Consider the following 10,891-nt stretch of genomic DNA (forward strand, 5'->3'; position numbering starts at 1 on the left):
TACGTTTTAAGAATTTCCTTCCTTATCTGCATGGCGCCAGACGAGTGTTCCTCTGAAATGAAAGGGAGTCTTTAGACACATTGTTGTGGTGTTTTGTCAAAATGGTGGGGTGGTGAGATGCTGAAACTAGTTGTCTTCATCTTTGTGTATATCCGAGGAGAAAATGGGTTTGATGTGTCTACATGAATATGCAGTTCATAGCTCTTCCAGGTGACAGCTAAACTTGCACGGCTGATGGATTTCATAATATCACAAGATCATGCGAGAATCGCCATCCATCTTTCCAGGCGGTGACCGTTCAAAACAACAATGGCGAACTTGATAGACATATGGTTTTTTCAAACATCGGCAGGTATTTTTTTGAAAGTGCCTGCCCTTTCCCAAACAGTTTCCAATGACTGCTTCCTAGATGGTTCTGTGTAACAAACCATGCAGTTTATCTCCTGATAGCAATTCAAGAGAAAAGTAAACCAAACATTAGATATTTATTACATAATCCAAAACAAATACATACACACCTTTAGATACTAATGGTCCAACCACTTACATTTGATTGTTATCACTATCAAAAAAAATCCCTCCCACTTAAAATAATAATAACAATACCTTATCAAATCTTTAACATCGTCAAGGACTTTTTACAGAGCAGCAAATGTTGTCGTAAAATCGCCACGTTTATCTACCTTCAGAAGCACTTGCTAACAGGTGGTAATGTGAGAGAAATGACCTCCCGCAGCTTTACAGGAAACCTTACTCCCATGGGTAATGCTAGCCTGCATAACACTGTGAGAGAGAAAGAGCGCACAGTAGCATGAACAGAAATCCGGTCCATGGTGAATTAATTTGGCAGTGGTCAGGAGGAGGGGGAAAATCAGTGGATAGCATAATGAAGAAGAAGAAGAAAACAAGATTTTTTTTTCCGGCTGAGTGACTGGGAAATAAGGGAACAAAGGAAGGAATGAATGAGAAAGTGAATAACTCACTATTATCTATTCAGGCAAAACGTCTCTCCACCTAAAAACAGTTTGTGTCCTTGTGTGTGTGAGAAAAAGTAAGGGGCCAAAGAGCGAGCGTGAGAGAGATAGATAGAGAGAGAGAGAGAGAGAGAGAGAGAGAGAGAGAGAGAAAGAGAGAGAGAGAGAGAGAGAGAGACCCAACAATCAAACGGACAAAATGGCTGGAACTGGTACAGGTTTGGCTCACTCTCACTAAGCAAAGCGCCGGCCTGATAGCCTCGTTGAATAGACTCATTCTTCTTATCAGTGTCGTCAGCAGAGCATGGAGGAGGAGGAGGAGGTTCTGTGTAGGTGACCTAGGTAAGGTTATACTACTAAAGTTATATATTCCTGAGCTGGACAAGGCAAGTGGGGCGATGCGGCCTTTGAAGGTGATACACCCCTCTGCCATCAACACCCAGTAAAACATACTGTCATGTTGGTCAGGAGATATCAGCATTAGGGACCTTACAACAAACTATCACTTTTGCATGGACTGTGATGGCCAAAACTCAGTTACCAGCTCCCTAATGAAGGGGTTACAGTTCAGATTTTTAGGCCTACAGTGACTTCACAATTTAATAATCCAGAAATACAACGGAAAATGTAACACAGATAGTGTTTCATGCTCAGGGAAGTCCATAATAAACTGGATACTCCTGTTGCTTGGAATGCGGAAGTCTTGAGTTCTGATCAATGGTGAACAGGAAATACATTTCCAGCTAGAAAACCCCACACCAATTGAGTTATAACGTCCAGTGACACAGGTTCAACTTGTCTGCAAGATGTCAGTTAGCATTAATATCATCCGAGAGCTGTTCCTTTTCACCCAAGAGTCAGTGAGAGAGTGGAAAATGCACAGAATTTTATGCTATTTCCCAAAGATTTAATCCTAATCCGTGCCCCAACAGACCACTATGAGTTACTGCTGCGTAGACAAGGATGTAATCCCTCACTAGTTTCCCATTCCCGCTCTTTTTTTTTTAAAGGAGCAGGATGATAAACATTGTAGGCATGTTGTGTAGGTTTACAGATTCAATGTTATGCTAGGAGAGTTATTTTTCAGCACTTTGAAAACAAAAAAAGATGTACCACTGAAAAGATTGTTTTGACCATGGAATGGCTGTTTTCACATTTGCAGGGTGATAACTCTACAGGTATACAGATGTACTTGTACTGCAGTTGGTGCTTCATGAATCAATTTCAGACTTCTGCTTGATGTGTCTAAGCCTAATTTGTTAGCATAATATGTTTCAATTGACCATTGCTCACCTTTTAGCAACTGCAAACACATGCAAAGGATTTTTAAGATAAATTGACTTGCTAAGAAAATGTTGCTGTGAGATTGACTGCTTGGAAGTACAATGGCGCACAGAGTCGACTGGGATGCCAGTGCACCTGTTTTGCGGACTTCAGTTTACTCAAAATTAAACAAAACAGAATTGGGTAGTCAGCATGAGCAGTAAAAAGACACATTATCTGAGAAGATTTTCAAAAGCACCAAAGAAAGACAAACAGATTAAACCCTCAGAGCATGTTTTGCAAAACAAAAGTTGAAATCTCTGAGCCAAAACTAGACTTAATGTTTGAAACACTGATGGACGGAGCTGTGGGTCTACTTGCAATGCCATTGGCTAAGCTCATAAAATGCTGTTGGAAAAAACATCGTCATTGCTTTGCCCAGTGATGTCATCAAAATGAATAGGCATCTTGTGGATTATGGGTTTAAAACGTACACACCAAATGTACATTCATCATTATGCATCGTTTCCGCAACATAAAAGGAGAAATTGACAAAAGGTACACAGATGCTGAACACAGTGTGTCAATGAATGCTCAATATGTCACGACAGTCTGTAATGACCCACAGTTTAATTGTCAGAGATAGTTTGGTTCAGCAGCAGCATGACCCTGCAGTTAATAGGGATTATCCCATGATCTCATTACAGTTGGAGCTACTGTATGGGGAGTTGTCATTCGTAACGCAGAATCATACTGATGGTCTCACAGAGCGGCAGGAGAACAGACTCATCAGGTTTCTTTATGCATCTATTTATACTCACTAAAAAGCTATGTGTAACCAGGAATATCTAATGTAATATTTGAATTCCTGTAGCCTCACACCATGCTGTTTTGTTTGAAGGAATCATTTAAGATAGTTATTTTAATTTTTTTATTATCAAAGCAGTAGAAATAATCGACCCTTGAATATAGTGTGATTATAGAAACAAAGAGGCCACATTGGAAGTCGATTATTAATGGCTTCATGGACAAATGTTTTTTTGTCGTTTTCATCGTGGGAAACTAAATAGAATGAATATTTGCATTTTTACTTTTGTTTATTGACATGTCCTCTAGACACCATCCTCCCCATGGATTAACATGTAAAAACACTGTTGTTGATGTTTGAGGCAAATATCCTGTTGTCCCAAAGTGTCCTGGCTGCAACCACAGTCATGGACATTTCTATTCATGGGATGCTTTTTTTAAGAATTTGAAGACGTTTTCAAGAATATACACAATAACCAACATAATTCTAAAATTATTTTCTTTAAGCTTCAGTTTATGATTGAATTACACAGTGACTTTGCCTGTAGAAGTTTGAGAATCACACACTGGGTCAGTGTTTATTACTTTCATGCCTAGGAAATAAAGCACACACTAGCATGTGCTTATTCAAAGGAGTATGTTGTGAAATGTAACACATTTGTTTAAATTAGTTCTACCCATTGTGTCATGTTGCCAGATTAAAGACCAGTGTGTTGAAACATGTGTTACCTTCTCAAACAATAAGAGAGAATATGATGAATCACTCTGTGGCCAGTGGAGTTGTGAGTGAAACACTCTTCTTAAGAAGTGGATGTTTACATGAATTGCAATGAAGACCGAAGACAGGAAATTACTGAGGAAATTTGCTGTTGAAACGTTGTCGTGGGCCATTCTTGCTCACAGTTGAAAGACACTTCGTGCTAAGTGGAGGGCTTCCTGAATACTGTACTTGAACTGATTGTGCACAATTGGGCATAAGAAGTTTAGCACTAGAAGCAGATATGAAATGAATATGTCATTCATATTGCTTTTTTACTTTATCGTTTACAGAATGTTTTCAAAAGGAAAGGCAGCAAATCGCAGGAAACAACATAGAATTATAGCTGAAGGCAGTAGGGCCCCTGCATTCTGATTGAGGAAAAAAAAACTGCACTCCGTCTTATCCACAATCTTCTTTAATTTCAATTTAAACCAACGCAACCCTCCCCTGGCCTTTTTTGTTTGTTTTTACAATTGTCCCTCTTGGCCTGCTTTAAGGACTCACAGGATGCAAAACTTACAAAAAGTGATCCAAAAAGTGTTCCAACAGCAACATCTCACCGCCAGTTGGTCTAAATGCTAGTTTGGTTGGTGTCATTTTTTTTAGTTTTTGACCCAACAGGTACATTATTTCTCCAAGATAAGTTACTGAAAACACCAAACATGCATTTTGGATGAAGGAGATAAGATTATAGCCAGTTGTTATTGTCCCAGCTTGTGATTGGGTCCATGTGGCCTACCTTCAAAAACACATGTCCCTATCAAGAATGACAGAAATTTAGAGAATAAAATATCATCATAACAACAAAGGGTGACCTTTAAGCAAAGATTGTAGACCTTGATGTGTGTCCCAGCAACATTGAATCCATATTTAATACAACCTCAAGGGGTGAAACTCATTGTTGTCAGTCTATCCTGAGTGAATGACACTAAGTAACAATGTCAGTGCAATGTCAGATCTATTGACTGCGTACTCTCTACAGTAGGTTGATGCATCCCTGCCTCTGTGGAAATGCACGTCACTGTCCTTGACTAGAGGTTAGATTTCACCCTGGTTGTCAATCAAACTGAAGTGCAATGTCAGATCTGTGGACTGCGTACTGCAGAGGTGTATGTTTACCTCCTCGGACTCCCTCACTCTCTCTTCGCTCAGATTATGGATGTGTGCGTAGTGCCTGTCTCCTTAATTAATGTCACCATCCTGCCACGCTTGATCATGCAACAAGCTGCACCACTGGTCCGGAGCCTGGGGGGAAATGTGTGACATGCTGACCGTGACCTATTATGCGCTGACCATAAAGAGTTAGCCCTGATTTGTAGGCCATCACCTTATGTTCAATAAAGTCCATTTAAACAACAAAATGACAACACCATCTCATGCATCTCATGTGGGGCTCAGCCCAGTATAACTTATATAAATCTGCTATGACATTGAAGTTTCTGACCTTTCTACAGACTACGACCATGCCTTGTGTTATATTTTCATCCGTTGATGAAAGCACGTTTCTGAGGAGACAAAACATGCAAGTAAGTGTAGCCACATCTGTGTTACATGATGGTACCCAGCAGGATCTTTCCTCTCACCCAGCTGTCACAACGGCAAGTGAGATGAAAAGATGCAACACAAAGGCACCACCGGACTGGAAATAGGAGACTGGAAACAGGAAGCCGTACTGAGATGGCGACGAGGGATAAAGTTGATCAAAATTGTTTATTTTTTCCAAACAAACCAGAATGAAGGATGGCAAATGCAATTTTAAGTTGTGCGCACACCTTTCCTTCAATTTGTTTGTGCAGAGAATCCCAAAAAATTGAGTATTTACCAAATTTGCACATTTTTTGCAAGTGATTATTTTGCATTTTTGTGTTATTTGTTTGTCACGTGCCCTGGTGTGTAACGGCTTCTTAGGGTTAGGGGTTAGGGTATGATCACCCTAACCTAACCTTAACCCTTCATAGCTAGCTGAGTGGGCTAAGTGTTGACACTTGTGTAGTAGGGATTGGCCAGAACAGTTCTCCTTTGGTTTGGTGGGTATGGTTTAGCTACCTCTTTCAAAATGCTAGTTTCAAAATAAGTCAACTGGAAAGTTCATTGAGGTCGCTTTTCACACCTATAGTTTGTGGGTGTAGTTTCAACATTATTGCATTTCTCGTTTGGTTTAGTTTGCATTCAGACTGCACTTTTTTTTACAAACACACCAAGTATTGGGAACACACGGTCGAAACGGTCGCCTGTTACTTGAACAGCATGAATGAATGATTCATTTTATTTTTGAAGAGCGTTGAATGGAACCATCCATGTTTTTTTCTTTGACAATTGAAACAAAGCCAAATTTTATGCATAGACATTTTTTTTAAATGGGCCAAATTTGACCTGAGGACAACAGGAGGGTTAAAAAAAACTTAAAAAGGGTTGAGAAAAACTTCTGTACAGCATAAAAAGTACTGAAAACAAAAACTCGCCTCTGGCCTTTCACGCCTGTAAGTTCTTTTTGTTTGTCCTCATTGTCCTCTGCACCCGTTTCACATCCATCTTTACATCAAGTACATCATACTATCCAGTGGCCAATCCTGAGCTGTGGAGGGGGTGTGGTCGAGGCAATCACAGCTGCTTCTCATAACCTTGATTCCCAGTCCAAAGAAATTCACAAAAGCATGCAAATAATAACTGTTAAAAAATCCAACACATCTACCAATAAAACCAAATGCAAAATTAACACACTGCTAAAACTCAAACTGGGAAATTAACCAAAACATGCAAAGTTGGGAACAAAATAAAATGCTGCCTAAAGTCACATTCTGACATGTGCAAGGCTGAAATTACAGGCTAGCAAATGAACTGTTTTTGGTTCACTATATAAAAGCCTATTTGATTCAGATCGCATTCTCCCCTGAACCAAACTCTAGTGTACTTGGAGGCAACGGTTGCCAGCTAGAAATGAGAATGCTGCTTTTGTCAAATCAAAGTCCACTAATTGTGTAACAACTTGCTAAGAAATGTGAGTGTCTAATCGGCCACTTGCTAAGACTAACTAATAAGGTGTAGGTTTTAGCAAAGCTCTATTACAGCTTACGACTCCAGAATGTTTTCTTAAAAGGGGACTTACAGTACGTGTTATGAGCAAATGTTCCTCATACTTCACACTTCACTGACATGAAAAAAGACTGCATAGTCTACATAGCGGTTCTCAAACTGGTTTGACCACAAAGATAATACAGACATCACTGTTGTCTCCTGCCAACAACTGACCTTGTGGGTTGACAGGTTATAAAAAGTTTCTCAGTGCCACCACTAGCATATGTGAAGCATAGCCAACATTTTTTAATTATACAGATAGTTATTGATTCTGACTGGGGTAGTCAGACAGACAGCAGTCGATAGCCATTTTTTATTGATATGATACAAAGGTCACACTCGGGACTGAGGGTGTACTGGGGACAAATCCAGCTTTATTTACAACCAACTGTAACTGTACACAAGGAACACACACACATTCCCCCACATTCTCAAGACAAGCTGAAAAAGTAGGTAACACCAACCCTCAAGCAGAGGAGGTAAGAAGCTCTGTTGATGAAAATCTGTCTCAAGTGAGGTGAGAAGTTGCTAACATTTCAATGGGTGGAATACCACTGCTGATTAAAATCTTACACTTGGAGGTGTTAGCAGCTGGCTGTCTATTCTGGCCCACACATCATGATGATGATGATGATGGTTGGTGTTGACTGTCATAATTCTTCATCACTTATAATAGAAGTGAATGTCATGAGGAAAAGGAAGCCTATACTGCGTCTCAGTATGCAGTTGAAGATTGTTGATAAGCTAAAATAATCACATATATATATACTCAACAAAAAGACACGTCCAGTCACTTTCTTTTTTTTAAAGATTACTTTTTGGGGCTTTTCCCTTTTCCCTTTATTATAGTGACAGTGGCTGGACATGAAAGGAGGAGAAAGATGGGGGGATGACACGCCGCAAAGGGCCGCAGGTCGGAGCCTCACAGAACACAGACACGGGAGACAAACAAGAGGAGCAGGGAAAATACAGCAAGTCCTAACAACTTTATTATTTCCATTTAATATTCTATATTTCTACTTCAGTACAAACCTTTTCCCCCCGTCTGTTAAATATGAAGCTGTCGCCAGGATAGCTTAGCATAAGACTGGAAGCAGCACAATCACAACTTATTATTTTTAAGTTCATTTATTAAACAACCAATGTTAATTAATGAGTATAAAGATGCTGGTAGGATGACTTTGTTAGCTTTGGATATAACCAGGCTAGCTGTTTCCCACTGTGTCCAGTCTTTATGCTAGGCTAAGCTAACCCTCTCCTGGCTTCATATTAAACTGAAATGAGACTGAGAACTGTATTGCCTTCTCATCTCACTAAGGAAATAAATAAGCCTAATTTCCATAAAGTCAAATACCTTTAAGAAAGGATCAATACGTCCTTCACCACTGCACATTGTACACTCACAGCCACTCGCAAAAATTCACGTAAGTTTGATAAAATCTAACTTCTTCGTTAGATAGTCACTTCACAACAACATGCACATCCAGTATGTTTGATCTCATCTCCATTTTTTCTCTTTTAAAAAGTCAATTTCCCTACCTTTGAGATGAGACAGACGTAGACATTGACATAGGCTGCGAGAGGTTTTGGGATAATCGGAAAAATTTGTTAACGATAAGAAAAAATCACATGAACGTCCCCTTAAGTCGAAACATTAACTCCAAAACGCAAAAATTTTGTTACTCAATTTGCTGAGTTGACGTATTTTTACACAGAAACATGGCGGATGAAAATATCGGGTTGAAGGTAAGATATTTTCCATCAATTCATGTATTGCATATCAATTATTTCATCACATGTGATTTGTAATATGTAACTTGAAAAGTTATTAATTATTACGTTTTAGGGCATGTACTGGTGCAGCAACAAGTCTGGGACAAAAAATAATAATATAACGCTTCAAAACTAGAAACAAGTATTGGAAACAGCTATCAACTTGACAAAATGTGTACAACTCCAAAAGGTAATAAAACATCATTATCCAGCAACTGATATGGAGGATTCTCTCAATTGTATAGAAAGAAGCAAAACACTTCACACTTGTTTGTCACAAAATATTTTTATTTAACTAGTAAAATGTTTATTTCCAAAATAGAATGACAACAACGCGTACTCATGGGATCGACCCAACAATGATTGGCATAAGGCTATCTTTATGTTAATTACAATCTTTCTTTTTGCCAAGCTTTTTTATTGTTTCGTTATGTATGGAGCTAAAACCAGAGGTCTTCAGGACCTGTCATGGTCTTTTGTTAATCTTGCTCCTTTACAGGGCCTGACACCAGGCTGACACTATAATCTGATCGGTTGTCAGGTTCTTTTCTTACTAGGCTTCCTTGGCAGGGTAATTTATTCCTTGGCTTTGTGCATTAACCACTATGGCTTAGCCCACAAGGCGTGCATTTTAAGCTTTAGCACTCGACACACAAAGGGAATTCAAAACAACACATGAAGGGATATTTTTTACACATCACATTTCATTTTGAAGAGGATAATTCCTCTCTATTGCTATATTATCCGGGAATCTGCAAAAATTCGGATTTTGATAACAAAACATAATTTAGGAATTACTTAAGTCTTATTTTGCATAAGATAACAAGCTACAAAAACAAATACCTCATCCAAAATATTAAGAACACACAACATGGGATAAAATGAAACATGACAGATTTAAAGACTAGGCTGTAAATACAGAAATAAAGCCATTGTCATCATCTTCAGTATCTAGCACTAGCAGCAGCCTGTCCACGTACCCTTTGTTGCTGTAAACTGAATTCAAATCAATAAGCAGGTCGGCGCCTATAGGCATCGTGTCTGCATGAGACTGCGTGCCATGTTGTGTGTGTGTGTGTGTGCCAGGGGGGGATTTTCGGAGTCAATCGGTTGTGATGGAAGCGGCTGCAGCGTTTCATTAAGCTGCTGTGATGCAGAGGCTGGCAGTCAGTCAGAGATTACAGGCAGACTGGCAGCAGGATTGTATGTGTCCTGTTAGTCTGTGTGTGCATCTTTTTTATCTGCACCTTACCTTCCTCACAGATGGTGATGTAGTTTCATCCTCCCCCCCTGCCTACTGCAACTAGCTTGTGGTTTCTGTATTCTGCTGGTGCAAAAGCACCATTTTGACACAAAGAAGACTTACACACACCCATGTAATGTCTCTGCAAACATTGGCACCAGATGCAGCTTGTCTAATAGAATAAATTATGACCGGGCATCTTTGCTGGCTTATTACACACATACTGCTAGACACAGAGAAGCAAATCCTGCAATTGCTTCTCTCTCGTTTAAAGACTGTCCAAATCAAAAGCAATGTGTCACAGGAATTTCAATTCTTTTAAAAATTGGATGGAGAGAGATATGTGTGCTTTGTGGCTTACTGCAAAGAGAGGTAACTCTGACTAGGGGGAGGGGGCAATAGGGCAGAAAGTGTAAAAAGGGCTGAAGGGGATATCACTGGAAGGAAGCACGGACAGAGCGACCTTTGAGAGGCTGGGGAGGGCGGTAGTTGTCCACCATGCAGCACTCGGCTTCACCCTTAGCGGAGAAGAGCAGGCTGCGGAATTTGGCCATCTGTGGAAAGGGAGAAGACGGCTGCGTTAGTCATTGCTGCTGACCTCCTGTGACTGTCACTCAGCAAACACGTCACTAATCTCACCGCTGCGTCACTGACTTCAATTTATTTCAATTCGAGAGTATGGTACTCTTAAGATGTTGATGCTTAAAGGACTAGTTTGACATTATTGGAAATAAGCTCATGCACTGCCTTGCTGAGGTTTATATGAGAAGATTGATACCAATCATGTCTGTACACTAAATGCAAAGCTACAACTAGCAGCCGGTTAGCTTAGCATAAAGAGTGTAAACAGTAAGGAACAGCTAGCGTGTCTCTGTCCAAAGGTAACTAATTTAGCCTACCAGCTCTTCTAAAGCTCACTAATTAAAATCAGTGACGTGCAGTCAGGGTAGGAAAGCAAGGCACGGCCTACCCTGCCAAAATTCAAGCATAAAAATG

General features: G+C 39.8%; 1 protein-coding gene across 1 annotated transcript in view; it reads right to left on the reverse strand.

Annotated features, from left to right (window-relative positions):
- Positions 1-8,925: 8,925 nt before the first annotated feature.
- The window catches only part of LOC116672106 (carbonic anhydrase 1), an 8,106-nt gene continuing 6,140 nt past the window's right edge, over positions 8,926-10,891 (reverse strand). Inside the window, exon 7 of the mRNA XM_032503741.1 lies at positions 8,926-10,449. Coding sequence (XP_032359632.1) covers positions 10,330-10,449 — 120 coding nt within the window. The 3' untranslated portion in view covers positions 8,926-10,329. The remainder of the gene's footprint in view (positions 10,450-10,891) is intronic.

This window comes from Etheostoma spectabile, chromosome 22, assembly GCF_008692095.1.
Source record: "Etheostoma spectabile isolate EspeVRDwgs_2016 chromosome 22, UIUC_Espe_1.0, whole genome shotgun sequence".
Classification (NCBI taxonomy): Eukaryota; Metazoa; Chordata; class Actinopteri; order Perciformes; family Percidae; genus Etheostoma; species Etheostoma spectabile.